Source organism: Chelonia mydas, chromosome 7 (assembly GCF_015237465.2).
Source record: "Chelonia mydas isolate rCheMyd1 chromosome 7, rCheMyd1.pri.v2, whole genome shotgun sequence".
Classification (NCBI taxonomy): domain Eukaryota; kingdom Metazoa; phylum Chordata; order Testudines; family Cheloniidae; genus Chelonia; species Chelonia mydas.
In genome coordinates, this window is record NC_057853.1 from 37,755,797 (window position 1) to 37,773,888 (window position 18,092).

General features: G+C 38.4%; 1 protein-coding gene across 7 annotated transcripts in view; it reads left to right on the forward strand.

Moving 5' to 3' along the window:
* Positions 1–18,092, forward strand: part of TAMM41 (TAM41 mitochondrial translocator assembly and maintenance homolog) — a 176,572-nt gene that overhangs the window by 21,154 nt on the left and 137,326 nt on the right. For 4 of the 7 annotated variants that reach the window (XM_037905900.2, XM_037905901.1, XM_037905904.1 and 1 more), the window contains 4 exons: positions 577–722; positions 2,384–2,549; positions 4,292–4,354; positions 14,344–15,045. In XM_037905900.2, the coding sequence (XP_037761828.1) occupies positions 577–722; positions 2,384–2,549; positions 4,292–4,354; positions 14,344–14,669 (701 nt within the window). In that variant the 3' untranslated portion in view covers positions 14,670–15,045. The other 3 variants (XM_027818911.3, XM_037905903.2, XM_037905902.2) reach the window with 3 other exon arrangements.

The following is an 18,092-nucleotide window of genomic DNA, read 5'->3' on the forward strand; positions in this document are numbered from 1 at the left end:
TGATCTAACACTGCTGCTGACTATGGTCTAAATTCAGCCCTCAGATACATGCATGCACTTGCCATTGACTTCTGTGCAAAGCATTTGCTCTCTTCCTATGGTATTTCTAAAGTGCTTATTTTAGGATCTAAAGCACCAGCACTACTCAGTATAACTTTACACTTGGCTGTCTGTTAAAATTGTCATGTGAGTGCTAAGAACTTCATTTGTTAAGGATTTGGGCCTTTCAGCCATTTTAGAGAGATGGGATTGACTTAATGGTGTTGTGTGGTTTTTTTTTTTTTTTAATTCAGTAAAAATGTCAGCACAGTGGGCTAGTGGAAGCACAGTATGGTGTGAACCAGATGCCATCTCTAGGCTATTCTCCTTGAGCTGGCAGGTGTATGAAAAGTACTTCATTATTAGAAGACAATCCTCATTGAGGAGTGCATGTGGTTTTGGAATAATCAGAGCATAAACAGCTTCAGATGATTGGATCTAATTCTATGCCATGATAATCCCCTGTGTGTTCCATGGCTTCGTGTTCTCTGTTTCTGATTTTTTGTCAGTTAACTATTTTTTTTTTCCTTGGTTTAGGTGATTTCAGAATGATAATTGGAGAAGACAGGTCAAAGGTGCTAAACATAGTGAAACAAAATGTGCCCCATTTTCAGAAGCTCTACAGTAACATATTACAGGAGTGCCCTCAAGTGGTGTATAAGCACCAGCTGGGCAGGCTAGAGGTAAATGGTTTACATTGTATGTTTTAAACCCACAAGTGGAATTGCTTTATTACTTAGACAGAGAGCAAGAATCGCACAATGCACCAGTGTGAATTTCTCTAGTTTTTCTCGTTTACATTTATTATGCTTCTGTTACTCAACTACTTCCAGCAATTAGCAAACTTGGCACAAATACCAATCTATAAGAATGAGGTTTAGCTCTCATGCACAGTAAACTGCCGTTCAACCTCTCATTGGGTATGGCTGCTGAATGAGGGAGTCTTGGCAAGGGGGAGGAGGCTGGTTTAAAACAGGTGGCTTGATGACTGCCATTCAGAAGCAGCAGATTATGGAGTATGATGGCCAAAAACAGGTGGTTTGCAACAAGTAAGTGATCTATTGTCCAATTCTAAGTATCACTATCTGCGACCAAATTAGCCTAGGTTTCAGTGAACCCAAAGAAGTTTGAGATCTAGCCACACAGTTCAATGAACCAAACCCAAACTGAGTCCTGGCATCATCCCACCATAGCCCATACTTCAGAAGTCCATCCCTGGAATTCAGGTAGCCTGAGAATGCCGTGGAGGAAGTGGATGACCAAGAATAACACTTTGGTTTGAAAGTGCATCATCAGAGCAGAAAGTACCAGATGAAAATGCCGGCCCTTTTGAATTACCCCTCATCCCATGTTGCAGGTGATTGTGGACTTGCATCACAACACTGGAGTGTGTTGTCCTGTCCAATCTGTTCACTCAGCCCTAGTGTGCACGTTCTTGTGTACATTCTAAAGATTGTTGAAATATAGTGATCAAAACCATAAGTTGCAGCCCAATAACAGTTACCTCCTCTTAATTCAGTGCATGGAGGAACTTTCCAATAGAATAAATATTTTAAGTGAACTGTTGCTTTGAAGAATGGAATCTCTTATTTGGATGAGAGGTTTTTTTTTTTTTAAAAAAAAGACTTAGTAGTAAGTTCAGAAATTAAAAAAGTTAAAAATGTGGAGAAAAGGGTGTTGACCAAAACATTTCCTGCAAATTACATAAACCTGACATGATGCAAAGTTTAATGCAGATGAAAGAGAGATTTTTCAAACAGTTTTGATGAAAACTAATCGTAAAATAGTGCGAATCCCTATATATGACATTAATAATTTTGCTCAATGCTTGAACTTATTCAGCACATGGAACATATTCAGCACATGGAATATTCAGCACAGTTCCATGGTCTTTGAGATTATATTTGTTTTCCTTGTTTTCTGCATGTATTTTATTTAAGAGTAATTTGAGTAAATTAAAAATGCATATAAGCAATTGTGGTCCTGACTTGCTTGCACTATCAGCAAGATAGCATGTGCAAATTGGATGGCTACCTAAAAATTGAATCTTGCACTTAGGTTGCCTTTCAAGGTCATGGTTGAGATTATGCTCTGGAAAAGCAGTGGGAGCTCTCACTTCTGTTGCCCATGGCTCTGTGTATGTGCACATGTAATAGACTGCATTATCTTTCTGCATATATATGCAACTTTGTAGCTTTATGATCAACACAGCTTTAGCAGGGATCAAAGATAGCCAAAACCCTTCTGTGCTCACTTTGGAAACATGTGGATTTTGTGTTAACCATCTTTACTACATGTGATTGAGTTCACAATTTTCCTTGTTTTTTGTGTTTGTAATGTTCAGATCGATAAAAGTCCAGAAGGTCAATTCATGCAGTTAATGGCTTTGCCGAGGACTCTTCAACAGAAGATAACTTCTTTTGTGGACCCTCCTGGGAAGAACAGAGATGTGGAAGAGGTTTTACTGAAAGTGGCCCATGACCCTGACTGTGGATTAGTAGTACATCAGGGTAGGTCTGTAGGTGCATGAGAGGCAGTCTCTGATTGGAAGTGATATATTTAAGAATTAGTGTTGTTGTTCTACACGGAAGCAGCTTAAGAGAATTCAGCCCATCAATTTAGAGGGGTAGAGGCAGAAGAGAGAAATTACAATTCGGAGATGTTGCCTTGTACCCAAATGCTTAATTTTAGGATACAATAGATGCAAACGTTCTCAAAAATCTTCATGTTTCTATATCAACTTTCCATGTTAATTTGGACAAGTGAAAAATATTAAGTTCCTGTTTCAAATCCTAAAAGAAATCATTTTAAACAAGAATTTGATTTAATTAGAACATTTAATTTTCTGGTTGCCTGACAGGGCTGTCTTGCCTGTCAGAACAAAGGCATAGTTTCAATCAAATATTGAGCTTCAGTGGTATGCAAATGTGTATTGTGCTACTCAGTTCATTTGAATTTGGAAGAATAACTCCAACAAACTGCAAAATCCTCACATTATAACTAGCACACGTGTGGGATGTCTTGGGAGAGACATCAAACTTTGGGCAAAAAAAACCGTTGAGTCATGTTAGCAGGTTAATGTATAGACGCTTGTGCTGCTGCCGCCAATGCTGTTCTTGTTGTGTAGATAAATGAAAATATTTAGGATTTGTACAGTTCTTTATATCTTCAGAGTACTTGACAAGCTCTAACTAATCCTTGCTGCAACACTGTGACATAGAAAATAATGAAACAAGCACAGTTGTGATTTGTCCAGGACCCCATAGTGAGTCTGTGAGAGCAGTGATCATTTTTCTTCTTTATGCGCAGGTATTTCCCCACATTTCTCCAGTCAAGAAGAATAAACTTTAATTATACAGTTTTAATAAAAACTGTTTCTGAAAAATCTCACTTCTTACTTTGTAATGCAGCAAAGTAATGCACATGAAGATGGAAACATTATAATTGAGACCAATACTCTTCTATTCTTCAGTATGTGATAGTGTACAAAGGCTGTGTTGCACACAAAAGTTCATGCAAATAAGTGTGCGTTATAATTTAGACAGTATATTTGCATAATACAACTTAAATGCTGTTTTAAAATAGACTAAACAATTTTGAAAGTTTGTTTTACAGCCACTGTTATTCTTAATTGTATTTTTTACAGCGGTGTCTAAGGACTAGCCAAGAATGAAGATCCATTGTGCTTGGCAATGTGTCAACAGAGAGAAGTAGACAGGCCTTTCCCCAAAGAGTTTATAATCTAAATAGATAAGACTGACACGGGATAGGGGGAAAAGGGTGTAAAACAGAATGTGAAAACACAATTTCATATTGAAATAGCTTGTTCAATTCTTTAACAAGCCCAGGCAGGGAAATATAAAATGACAAAACTCTGCTGAAACTGTGCATGCTGAGGAAACGTGATTGATTTGAACCACCCATGACTGGGCAACTGGGTGCAGAAATATAATGGGGAAGATTGAATTAATGGAATCAAACTCTATTAATTACTACCAAGTCTTCAGTATTCTTTTTTCATATAAACAATGCCATGTTGAATAAAAAAATTTTTAAAAGAGCATTTGGAACAAATTCTTGAATGAGCATGACAAAGCAAAATAGAAAGTTTTTGTTAAGATAATTATAAGTTTTACTTACAGGCTGCTTTATTGTATAACTGGAAAAATATTTAACTTGCAATTTTTTTAAACTTTTTTTTAAGACTAAGATGGATAACATCTGTGTGTTTATATCCTTTCTCTATACACAGGCATTTCAGGAATTGTGAGAACTTCCAGTCTAATACAGAGTTCTAAAACCATACTAACAGCTGGTAAGAACAAATGCCATTATATACAAATAGGCCTTTCGGTTTCAGAAAGTACAAATCTTAAAACCTCAAGCTCTCTTTGTTACAGAACTTCAAATTATAGACTTTTTGGTCTTGGGAAACAGAGAGAAGCCACTGGAAACTTTCACTAATAATCGCCTCTCTATTTTCTATAATTATTGGGAAATCATCAAAAGGCAAAGGAAATCTGAAACGGGGTGTGATGGGGATGTGGTATATATATATATTACTTTAGAGTTCTGCTCTGTCGAGCACTTGGCTAATTTGTACTGATATTTTGCTCTTCTTGTGTTCATGAAACTTTAGAATTCCCTCAGGATTTCTACACATGCAGGGAGAGCAGAATGAGTGTAGAGATTTGCAATGTAGACCAGAGACTAGAATTTTTGCCCTAAAAATTATACTAAGCTAAGCACTTACTGACAGAAGTTTCAGACTACATGTAAAATAAATATTTTGGCATATCATATGCTTCTGACCAATCCCTCTGACAGAAACAAATATTAGATCCACCCAGTAGTCAAAATTGCGCTGTAGTTGGGTGAGCCTCAGTTAAGAGACCAATACTTTCGTGTTCTTAAAGGAGAAAAAAAAAAGTGAACTGTCTTAGAAAAAGAGTTCAGCAATAAAAGCCACCTGAGAAAAGGCTTAACTTTGTTTAATATTCAAATTAAAAATATATACATTGGACTGGGAAAGGCCAGCTGATGGAGGGAAAATAATTGGTTGGCTGTGGGGAAACAGGTGAAGATTGGGTGACTTTTCCTCCTTCATCAAAAAAACCTCATCACCTTCTCCATAGTTGATACCCCATCCTGGTGTGCTACCTGTCTGCCTCCTACAGTGGATCTAATATGAAGATGTCCTGAGCCTTCTAGTTTAAAAAATATTTACCTCACAGCTAATTTAGAATGAAATATATTAGAGCCTGAGCTATTACTGAGCCATCAAAATAGTCGGGTGAGTAGGGCCCTCATTAAGCCAGGGTCACTGGTAGGCACATTGGAGTTTGCTCTAACTTTCACTTCAAGAAAATTCCTTGAATTGCATAAAGCAATGACTAGATGTAGGTTGTAGCTCATGTACATGTTCCCTACCTCCCAAATGTAGGTTAGATAAAAATTATGGTTTAAGAAGTTATTCTCCGTACCACACAGTGAAGGATTGACTTTCCAGAGCTGTTATCCCTCTTGAATCAGGGGCTCTGTAACAGGGGAGCCATACCCCCATCACTTTTTACCAGTCGTAAAAGGGGAAGAGGTGGAGCAGGGCCTCATGGAGAAGGGACAGGGTGGGGGCATGGTTTGGGCACTGGTGGCCCCCCACTTTTAGGGAGCTTCTGCCACTCCTATCTTGAATTTACATTTCATATTCAATCTTGTGGCTATTCCAAATGTTCAGGACCATTACTAGCTTATTTTGGCTAAAATAATTATATAATAGGGATGATTGTACTTTGTGGGTTGATGTGTTTTGTTTTTGTTTTTTTTAAATCATGATGTTTTACAGTCCAGTTGTATTATGTAGAAAGAAAATAGCCAACCTGTTGCCTAATCTTTCTCAGTACTTTGAGGAGACTGAGAAAATGAAGCAACTCCGGATTGAAGGAGAGGTCCTTTGTAATGAGTTGGACATGTTACTTGTGTGTATAGGGTCTTTATTGCAATTCGTGAAGCTGTTGTTGCTTCATGGTTTGGTATCACGGGAGCCTGGTAGTGGCTGAATCTCTCTCGCTCTCACTACTGATTAATATGGTGGTATTTTTAGACATACAAAACTGGCTTGTGAAGTTCAAATATGTCAAAAGAAGGAAATGCATCTGAAGCTGAGGAAAGATGGGCTTGTTGTTGTAGCACAGGAATAGAAGTTGAAAGATCTGGAGTCTAATTCCTGCCTCTGACGTAGGCTTCTGTGTGATTTTAGAGTAAGTCACTTAAACCCTTCTGTGCTTCAGTTTGCCTTTCTGTAAAAGTAAGGTTAACATTTAACTACCTCATGTAGCATTTGATCCATTCATCTTCATAAAGTACTTTGAGATCCACAGATAGCAGGTGCTATAGAAGTGCAAAATATTGGTTAAAACAAAATATTCGTTTTTAAATCTTCAAAAATGTCTATGAATTCAGTGCTTGTGAAGGTTAGCTGACTGCCTGGGAGAATGAGACTGTTCGTATACAAACTGCTACAGTATGAGCCACAGCAGTGCAAGCTTCCCCACGTGGCTCCACATGAGTATCTGAATTCTCACCTGGAAGGACCCACCTTGGACAGTCCATTGGTGGCTCCTTCTCAATGCCTATTCAGGCTGCTTACAGAGATTTCTAAGATGTGGCTACCTGTGTTTTGGGACCCTAAAAAACACATTATGATGACTTATCTCTACAACGCTTTCTGTTTTGTGCACTTGAAACAGAGCCATCCTGAGATCTGTTTTCTCACCTTCTTCTCTAACGTTGGTTTTGTGCCTAGATACACAGTATCATTAACTTTGTACCTTACCATAAACAACATTTTTGCCTTTTAAGTAGCCAGTCATGTGGGATTACATTTATCCCTGAAAAAGTTGGTAACCCTCTCCACATTTCCATGTTACTTTTGGAAACGAAGGGTTGGGTGTGCTGGTTCAGGCCAAATAAAAATGGGCACGAAACTTTGCCTCAAACTTGAGGCAAACCCAAACCCCAGTGAGTCTTGAAAGGTTTGCTTCTTTTTCTTTCCTCCCTCCCCTTTTTCATACACCTCTTACCTACTTCTTGCCAAAAGCAGAAGCACCGAAATAGACAGGATAGATCTATTAGGATTACTGGCCTGCCTTAAAGTGCGCAGAGATGAGCCCTCCAGACCAAGGAAGTTTGGATAAGGATCTGAACTTCTGGATGACTACCAAAGCCACACCTCTTGAGGTGTGGTTATTGCTAATTTTAACATTGGAGTGAATGGAACAATTTGAAGTCTCAAACCTTCCCTTCTATAAAAAGCATGCATCAGAAAAACTGCCATATCTCTGCGAAGTCTGCTTCTGAGAAGCTTTTCTAAACTGTTCCAATATGGAAGAAGCACAGAATCCTTTTTTTCTTCTTATAGGCAGAGCTGGAAGAGCTGCCTGTATAGCTATGGTTGTGTGACACTTCCCAATGGAAGACCCTGTTTTCACTGGCTTATGACTGCCAAAGTTTAACTGTTGGGGCTGAAATCTCCCAGGCTGAGCGTCTGTCTCAGGTAACAGTATTTGAAAGGTTTCAGCTTCAGTGGTTTCAACCATTTCTGAGGAAAAAAGGTTGTTTTTGCCCCTTTTACAAAAATTCTTTCACCCACTGAGTTGCGGGGCTCTAGTGCTGCCATGCATTGATCCAGAGACTTGAAATTTATCAGAGGGGGTTGCGATAGGGTCAGGGATTTGCCTTTTGCCCTCCCCAGGAAGATTCCACCAAATTTGCCTGGTTATGAACCTCTGTAAAATGTGCATTTGCGCATGCTTAATGGCGACTTCTAAATGCTTGGAAGATTGTCTGCACTGAGCCTGCTCCATCTGGGGTCTGCAGAGGCTGAGTACTCCCTACTCAGCCTCTGCAGCCCCCAGATGGAGCAGGCTCAGTGCAGACAATCTTCCAAGCATTTAGAAGTCGCCATTAAGCATGCGCAAATGCACATTTTACAGAGGTTCATAACCAGGCAAAGCTTTCAGAGCTCCTCCTGCCTTTGCCCAGGCAGTGAGGAAGCTACCTGATTTAAGTGCAGAGGGGTGGGGAGGCATGGGAAGAATAAGAGCAGGGGGTTGCTGGAACCAGAGGTTGGGAGATAGCAGAGAGGGAGAAGGGTGGGTAGTATATAGAAGCAGAGTGGGAGGGAGGCAGGAGCCTGTGGTGTGTGAAGGAGGTAGGGTTGGATAGAAGCACAGGGGGAAGAGGGCAGAAGCTGGGGGACATAGGAACAAAAGGATAAGTGACCATTACAGCTACTCCCTTCCAGAACCTGAAAATGAACCCAGGAATCGTGAGTCTCTACATTCCTCTCCTGTCTGCAAATAGTTGTCAAACCCCACTGGCAAAGTGTCTCATCCCCTTCTCGAGCTGGTCCACGTAGCAGGAGTAGGCTGTTATCCTCTCAGTTACTCCGTGAGCTTAAGTGGTATGGATGTAAAGGTCTGAGCCCTGCTGCCGACCCAAGTTGGAGCCAATGTGGTTCCACATAATGATTTTTTTGTTGTTGTTTGTTTATTAAAAGCATTTAGGAAATTAAATTTAAAAAAAAAGTTAAAAGAATGCTAAGGTTGCAAAGATAAGCGTCAAAAGTCAGGAAATTCCAATTAAGGTTGCTGCTGGGTTTTTTCCCACAGGACCCCTGCATCATTCAATGAGTGTGTAGTTACCCAATTTTTCTTCGGATCTTCATGCAATGTGTAGCTCCAGGCCAAAACCTGCACTGCATACATAATTATTAATTCCTCCTAGGCATTTGTTTCTGTGGTGTTCTCATCATAGTGTCTTTGTGCTTCACAATTACTTTATCTTTATAACATCCCTCAGAGATGCGGTGGGGGTATTCCCCTTTTACAGCTTCAGAATGGAGGCAGGAAGAGAGGAAGGCCAAAATTGTTTCCTAATTTTGGGTGCCCAACTCTAGAGCCTGAATTTCCAGAATACTTGGCATTTTTATAGCACTGTATATGTTTGAGCAAAGCTTTAGTCAGCTTCAGTTGCAGTTGTGAGCACTAAGCACTTCTGCAGGTCTGACACTGGGTGTCTCACATTGTGTTCCTCCTCACTGTCTGGAATGTCCAGTTCGAGGTCACTTATGAAAATGTTGGCTTAAGTGCCTTCACACAGGAACTCTGTGGCAGCGCAGAAGTAGAATTCAATTCTCAAGGATGGTATTCAACTGCCTAAACCTTGAGACTCCTGTATCTTCCTGCAGTCCTCTATCTAACTCATTCCATCCCTTCCAAATTCTGCAGTAAAGGGCAGGGGTCCTACAGACAAGTTTCTTTCACTACAAAGTCCAGATTCATCCCCAGAAACCCATCCATTTTGTGCACTGAACTGAGGCAGGGGTTCTGTAGAGGAAAAAGTCATACATAAGCATGGAATTAAAGGTTTACAAGGGGACCTGATTAAGGTTGCCACTGGATATTTCATAACTTCAGAGTGCTTGACTTCGCAACATAAGTTTGTGGATGTAATAAATATTTAGTTTACATTTGTAACATGCTAGATCTCTCCTGGAGTTCAGGAAAGAATGTTTTTTCATTTGCTTAGAAATTAATTATTAATAGAATTATTTTGCTTATTACTACTGCTTTATATTTTCCTCCAAGTGTGAGGCTCATAAAATCTTTGTGATTGTTCCATCAATTTAAAGGCTTGTAGTATGTTTTAAAGGAGACCTTGAACCAATTTCGATTGAAGTTTCATCAATACTTTAGATATTTGCTGCTAGGGGACTGTCACTAATACATGTACTTCAGAATGTCTAATCTCTACTGCTTAATTAATATTTAAAGAGTAGTAACTTCTGTTTGTTTTTAGCTCCAACCAGTTCATTTTCTTATTTATTGAGATACAGTACACAAATTTGTGGCAGATCCATAGAGGTGCAGTTGTTTTAATAGTACAGTACAACAAATCTGTTCTAGGAACAGGCCTTAAAGAGCTGAGTTCATTTTAATTCAGTTACACCTAAAGATACTGATTTTGTTACTCTTTTCCTTAACAAAGATACCTTTCTTTTAACTCTAATTCTCCTAAGACGACTTTGAACTAGTAAAGATGTGAAAGTGTTATGGATCTTCACTTATGTATCCAACTGTCCCTTACACCCTTCTTTCTCACACAGTCCTATTCAAGTGATACTGGCAAGCATATAGATAAGTGGCAATGCCAGCCATTGAATCAGTGGTTTGAAGCTCTTTGTCCATTTTCCTTCTATTCCTGGCAACTGTGTTGGCAAGGCCTGATGTCTGGAATCTCATCCCTAGTACATTTGTGCAACGTTGATGTTAATTTTCCCTACCATCATTCTAGCTGAAAGCCAGTGATTGGTAGTTCTGACTTTAGAAAAGGAGGTAATATATCAATACTCCAGAAGCTTCCAGATAATCACTAAATGATGTTTAATTAGTATAACTAGTAAAGGATATTTGTTGCTTTTTGTAATAGCCTTGCTGCTTTAAAAAAGAAACGGTGGATCCTAAAACACCTACAATCCAGCCTTTAACAAGCTAATCTATACTATGCTGTTAAAGTGAGAGTACAGTAATTCATATCCAGGGTGGTGGTCATTACTTAGCTGGCACACTGTTTGTTTGCTAACATTATTTGGCAGAGTACACAGACATAACAAAGAATTTCAACCCACCTAACAGGACTATCCTTCATCTTTCTCTGCCAGTGTGGTTTTCAAATAGAGCTTGAGCTCTGTATTTTTGTTTGTTGTTAAATGCCCTATTTAGCTTTTGAAAATGTGCCTGTATAATTTCTGAAGTCTGTGGGGAGATTTCTGGTCTGTTTTCTATTAGAGATGGCACCATCGTTTGATTTATTTTTCCTCCTCGCTGGAGTCTGTATAGTCTTGTGGAACTGAAAACTTTGACGTTTTATGTTTAGTTACTCTTAAGGAGTGATTGTATGTTGATATTTTTGAGTTTGGAAACTTTATCTGAAATAAAATCATACTTCATTATATTGACAGGAATGAACCATTGAGCTACAGGTTTCTGTGAGACAAACATACATTCCATTGAATGTTGACAAATACATGTGTCAGATATACCAAGGGACTTTTCTGCTTCTACTCTTCATTTTATTTATTTATTTATTTATCTAAGGGACTGAGTTAATGAGTAAAATATTGCAAACTAAATAATCTCTGTTGCTGAAGTTCCATTGAAGTCCACACACATGCTTGAGTGTTGTCCTAAATAAGAGATGTTTTTTGAGAATTGGAAACTAAATTTGCCTTATGTTTTATGGACACTTTGCTGTAATTATGTGCAAGCAGCCTTTATATGTTGACATCCATTGTTTGGTGCAGTGGCTGTTAACCAGCCAACAGCAAATATTAACCACTGCTCCACTTCACTGTAAATGCAGCTGTTTAATAGTGCAGTGGTTCTCATCCAGGGGTGTGTGTACCCTTGGGGGTACACAATAGTCTTATGGGGATACATCAACTCATATAGATATTTACATAGTTTTACAACAGGCCACATAAAAAGCACTAGCAAAGTCTGTACAAGCTAAAATGTCATACAGTCGGTGACTTGGTTATACTGCTCCTATGCACTATACACTGAAATGTAAGTACGATATTTATATTCCAATTTATTTATTTTATAATTATATAGTAAAAATAGAAAGTAAAAATTTTTTCAGTAAGTGTGCTGTTACACATTTTTGTATTTGTATGTTTGATTTTGTAAGCAAGTAGTTTTTAAGTGAGGTGAAACTTGGGCATACACAAGACAAATCAGACTCCTGAAAGAGGTACAGTAGTCCAGAAAGGTTGAGAGCCACTGTGATAGTGCATATGTTAATCCTGAACATGAGTACATGACAGGAAGTGAAGAATACCCCCTCTACTGTAGTTACAGGGGAAGTTTGGGAAAATGGCTGAATTTCAACATTCCAGGATATTTGGGCTAACCCCTTGCTCTTACAAAAAAATTGATTTGGGACCCTTAATGGCCAGAAGCACTTACAACCTCTTATGGCTCAATCCCCCAAAATGTTTGCAGTTGTGCATTATTTTAAGTCTTTGTTCTGCATCGTCTGGTGGAAAAATTTAAGTGGGGGGAAGGAGGGAGAGGAGGAGACCCACCCTCCAAGTAATCATGGATTCATAGTAAAAGCTGAAAGATAGTTGTTGTCCAAGTGCTCACGAGTATGTCTTCAAACAGATTCTGAAACGGGTGTAGAATTGTGACCATTAACTTTTACTACAGATGTGACTCATCACCCAGAGGGCTGTTATAAGCAATTGGCTATATGCAAGAACCTGCATTTTTTTTGTAGCATGATGGGTTGGGATAGGAATATATAAAGCCTCTTATTACATAAGATTCCAGTCTCAAGGCTGAAGTGGGTGGGGTTCAGTAGAGTGCTCACTGCAGGGAGGATATTAAGAAAATCTCTTAATGTTCAACAGCTGCAAGAGGCTGTACTGGTTGGCAAGCAGATAAAACTGGCTGACTTTTCTGACTGCAGTGCCAATACAGCAAAGGAGCCCTGCAGGGATATATTAACTGCTTTACTGCTGATATTCCATCTGCCATACTGTTGTTATAGCGAGAGTACATTGATTTCATTGGAATGGCAGAACATAATTTTTACATACAGCAACTTCAGTATTACAGGTTTGTATTTTCTTGGTGTACAGTACCCTGGTAGCTTGGGCAGTAGTCAACAGGGTCATATTTTTTTAGGCAATTTTAATATTATTTGGGACAGGAACTATCCTTTTTTCTGTTTTACTGTGCGTAGTGCAATGGAGTCCTAGTCCATGACCAAAGCTCCTAGATGGTACCGTAATGCAAATAACAGATTATTTGTCATTTACTTTTCTTGACTGCAGTACTCTAGAGTCCATATGCATGCAACTATATAAATTTTAATTTGAAAAGTATTGTGTATGGTAATTCCAAACAAAGTTCTCTGTTAATGTTTGGGTTGAACAGTTAGGTACTCAAGTGAATAAATGCAAAAATTAAGATTGCGTGCACATCCTTAACTCAACCTTTTCCTGCATGTCCATTATTTAGTTTTTAATGACATAATCCCATTGTTTCTGCAATTTATAATACTTTCTCTACAGTGTTCAGTACTCAAGTAATATCTTGTAACTTTGTATATACACTTGCACTTCTTTCATTATGTTAATTGTCCAGTATTTCTTTGACTTAAAATATTATTTAAAAGACTTTTATATGAAATTGATTACTGCTTAAGGTATATTTTAATAATTGAACGAGATGTACATCATCTTCTTTCCACCTTTCCAAAGATGCTATTCAGTGGATGATACACTTAACTCTGAATCTAAGTTGCCTGTCTGTATCAGCAAGCTGTCACTGTTCCGTTATACTGAAGTATGTTTAGCAAATATGGTTAAATTACTTCAATGTACTTTCTTAGTCTGGCATACAGAGTAATGCACAGTTCTGCAAGCTGATATGCATACATAAGGTTGTAGAAAAGATAGTATATAGTTTAGAGTACATTTTGATGCATACGTACAAGGGGGCAGAACTATAACTGTGCAGCCTTAAAATCTTGATTTTCAGACTTCTGAGTGCTTAACCCTGTAACTTCAGTGTTCTTATCGTAATGTAGGGAATTTCATCGTATTTTTTTAAATTAAAAACTGGGGGGAGGAGGTAAGAAATACATAAAAAGTGTCACTCTCCAAGGCCTCAAAGCTTTGCTGGCTTGCCAAAAATGAGCAATACTTCATTTTAAATTTCATAATTTGGTACACTATGGTTAAACACAGCAGAACATCATGTTCCTTTCACATTAGGCCCACAAGAGAGGATCCCTCTCCTGCAAACTTTAGGAACTGAGTCACTAAAGGTGCATCTTGCAAAGTACACAGAAATAGACCCTCAGCCCTTCACACCTGGAATGTGCACAAGTACTGAGGCAATGGCTGCTTTAGATCTCAGGCTCAGCCCTTGCATACCTTCATGAAAACTAGCCATGCATGCATGTGCAATGTCCTTCCTTACACACTTAATGAAGAAGTGATATGCAGCATTCTACTCCAAAAAGCTCAAATCAGAACAAATTTTCACCACAATACTCAGAGGCACTTTTCCTCTGAGAGCTTTTCCTTGCCAAATTTCATCTTTCACTTTCAATTGGCTCTTTCAATTGCAGGACTGTTTTAAGAGAAATGTTCAAGAATTTTTTTATAATGGGAGAAGCGTAATTTTTTCATTCAGGTCCTAATCATCTTCTTGACCTCTGCTCCAATAGCTGATAATCCTTGCTGGTTGGACTCAGGATCCCCTCACAGATGTCATCTAGTGGTGGCCCGGCCCCTCGGCTTCCTGACTTCTCCAGACAGTCCTTCTAGTATTCGGCTGTGCCTCTGCTGGGCCAGCATGTTCTGCTGCATTACTTATGGTCTCTATCAACTTTCTGGCATTCACTCCCATGTCATCATGCTCTCCCACTTAGCAGAACACACGCAGTGGGTGGTGGAGAGCAGGGACACAGCAATGCTTGACAAGCTGTTCCACAAGGATATGCAATGCAAATGCCTCCTGAGTTATCACTGCAGGTATCTTCAGCAGTGTTAAGAGTAACAGGCAGATATGTCTGCATACATGTATACAATTATAACTTCACAGTCCTTTACTCATTTTGACTCTTATTGTCACCAGAAGCACTTCAGGGTGAACAGTGCCTACCCTGTTTTGAATCATGCATTATCATTCTTAGCGGTTGCTATCTATGGAATTTGTCAGTTTTGTCTATCTCTCACGTGTCATCAGCCTCTATTAGCTACTATATCATGAATCTGTCAAGAAAAGGAAAAGTTAGCTATCTGCTGTTGCTATACAAATAGCCTTTGGTCACCTTTCCAGGGAAGTATTTTATTTGAAGATTTGTTTAAGGCTTTCTCAAGAACTAAATAGTTGTTTCTCTTCCTAAGTTCTGCCTGTCTTGTTTTTTTCTTAGGGTTGAAGAAATCAGTGACTTACAGTATGAAGAAAATGTATAAAATGACAAAAGGATGCCTAAGGAAGGCTTCCTGATGTCCAAGTTGTGTACATACTATGTATAGGTAAATAAACAGACTTCTTTTTCTCTGCAAATATTGTGCAATTGGTACCTGTTGCGTAACTGCCTATGTAAACTGTGGATCGCTAGCAACAATTATACTATGTATATACAAATACTTGCTCACATGGGGTGCGGATCTCATTTGGTGCAGATAATTTGCTAACGGCTGAGGGAGTTATTTTGCAATTATACTTAAGGTTTTCCTGCATATATTAATGATTTGACTCTCAAATACATTTGCCAGAAATGCTTGTTTGCACATCTGAAATCAAAAAAATAAAATTCCTATATGTTTGATAGCTTTCCTTTCCAAAATAGTCCAGATTCTTTCTTCTCAAGCTTTCTCCTGTTCTCATCTCCAGTCTCTTCTGAGGAGTTTATAGAATTGTGGGGTCCAGTTGAGTTTTAACTAGATATTAAAACTTTCCCCATACAATTCTTTCTTTATTTTTTTACCTTAAATCCATTTGAGCACATGTATTTTAAGAGTGCAATATTACTCTATAACCCTTCTGCAGAGTGGGATCCATCAAGAATACATTTTTCTCACACACAACCCAGAAAATACTTAATGAGATAGAAGCATTTTGGAGGATATATTTCACTGTCTGTGCCATGACTGGGAGCATAGGTAACTGAAGAGTTACGAGCTGGTAAGGTATCTTAAAGGTCAGCCATTCTTGGCAATCCTTTTAGTTGACAGCAACATAACTCACAACTAAATACTGGCTGGGAGGTTATATTTCAAAACAAGGTCAATTTTCATTAAGCTTCTGGGTCCAGTAATGTGTAAGTTACGCAATATATTTTAAGTGTTCTGCACTACCAACTCACAAAGTGCTTTAAAATCAGCCTGGTTAAAATCATGGACATTGTTATTAGTTACAGTATACACTACTTGATTAATGTAAATTGTAAAATGTGTGTGAAAATACTGGCCATAAGGATAGAACCTATTCTCCTCCAATTAATCAGATCAGCTTTACAAAAGAGATTCAACTACCATATTCCTATTACTTTTCAATAAGTTATTAAAGATGCGGTCAGTGGAGGCATTGACCTTTTAATGTAAAGAGAATCTTTGATATGGTGTATTAGGAGTAGCTGCTGAAAATAATGGGAATGTTTGAGAATTCCTTTTTCTCTTTGGATCAAGTGGCTTTACTTCCTTGTTTATTCAGAAATGGCTTTTCTTAACAGGTGTTCTCCATATGAAGGGACTTGACAGGGGCATCCTTTTTCTCACTATTTGATCTGGTTTTAAAGCCAGTGGCAGTCGCAATAAGGGAAAAACAATAATATAAAGAGGTTAGGAATTTAAAAGCAACTTTCCCACAGACTACATTTTTTGTTGCATAACCTTAATTACTCAAATTTACCATTTGATTTCATTTAATTGGAAGTTTTAGGAAAATCTTAAATTACAAAAGGAATTGAGGGTGCAAAACCAGCTGTTACCTATTTCCAAGGAGTAATTTAAGCATATCATGCAGCTTGGAAATTTGAGTGGGAAGCTGAGGAAATAACATAGTGTAACATGGCTCATTAATTCAGTTCTGCTTTCATCACCATTGAACAGATGTAACAATCTATGATTTTAAAATCCTGAAGAGCTTAAAGTGGTTAAATTTAAATCTAGAGTCAGTAGATAAAACTAGATTGTTCCATTTAAAACTTTATTGGAATAAGACTGATAATACAGAACATTGAATATCCTCCTAAAGCCATTGTTCCTATTAACTGTCTTTCCTATATGTATATTCCTATCATTTTGTCACCCATCAGTAGTTGGTTACAAATCTTGGAATAGGGTCAAAGAAACCGGACAAACATTTCTGTATAGTGTGCACTTTCTGGTAGTGGTAGGCTTTACGTTTCCAAACTTCCAGGAATACAATATGTTAGGCTAAAATTTCCATATTGATTGTTTCAGAGAAAAAAAAGTAAAAAGATGGCAAGGGAATTTATATTGCAGAACGGCTGAAAATCCATGAGTTGCCAATATTATAATAGTCTCTGCCTCATACTATTAGGTATGTTAGAGAGGCTCAGAAAGTTGGTTTGCAGCTGCTTCTGTACCCTGTGGAAAGAGACCATGAATCAGTAAGCCTAGGATATTCAGAAATGCAAGAGAAAAGTGAAACTGGGAAAACAGGTTAGTCTCCAAGCACAAAGAAAAAGAATATCATCCCCACGTAACAGGTGAAAGGTAGTATCATCCTTGCATCACCTTTAAATAGAAAATAATTGGCACTACTTTTAACTGTGGCATATTCTGCAACAAAAGTTATTCAGGTTAGGAAACAGTTGTATATGTAGCTCTAGCATTGTGTGTCAGGTAGTAAGAGGACAAAGTTCCCTCTCTGAAGAGTTCATAATCTAAGTGGTATACACAAGGAGGATGGGGGTTGAGAGTAGAAAAAGACAACTAGTGGAACTGGGGCACATAACTAGTTAGTTCCTCAGGTTTTGGTTGGATTTTTTGCGGGGGGGGGAGGGGGAAGAGAATAAAAATAAAGGGTCTGCTTGATTGCCTGCTAGTCTTGTGTACAAAATACCACTTATCTTAACCAAAAATAGATATGGAACAAATACTTGAATAATCCCACAAATGATGTATTTTGTAGTAAAATGAGTAAAAATTCTCTGAAATCAGTTGCTGATTTAAAAATGAGGCTTATTCAGCAGCAAATTCTTAAGAATGTTGGACACCATTCAGAATGACAAAGGTAGGAATAGGAGATAATGACAAGACAAACACAAGCCTACTTCCTGTGCTGTTCAAATATCCTGAAGTGTGATGTTGGAGGGCCAGATGAGTGTAATCACCCCACTGGAAAGTTATGTCCCAATTTGACAGTGTGCTGATGAGCCATCCTGCATTCCCATTAAAGTGGGGGAAGTGCACAAGCCTGCAGGATTTAGTCCATGATAAA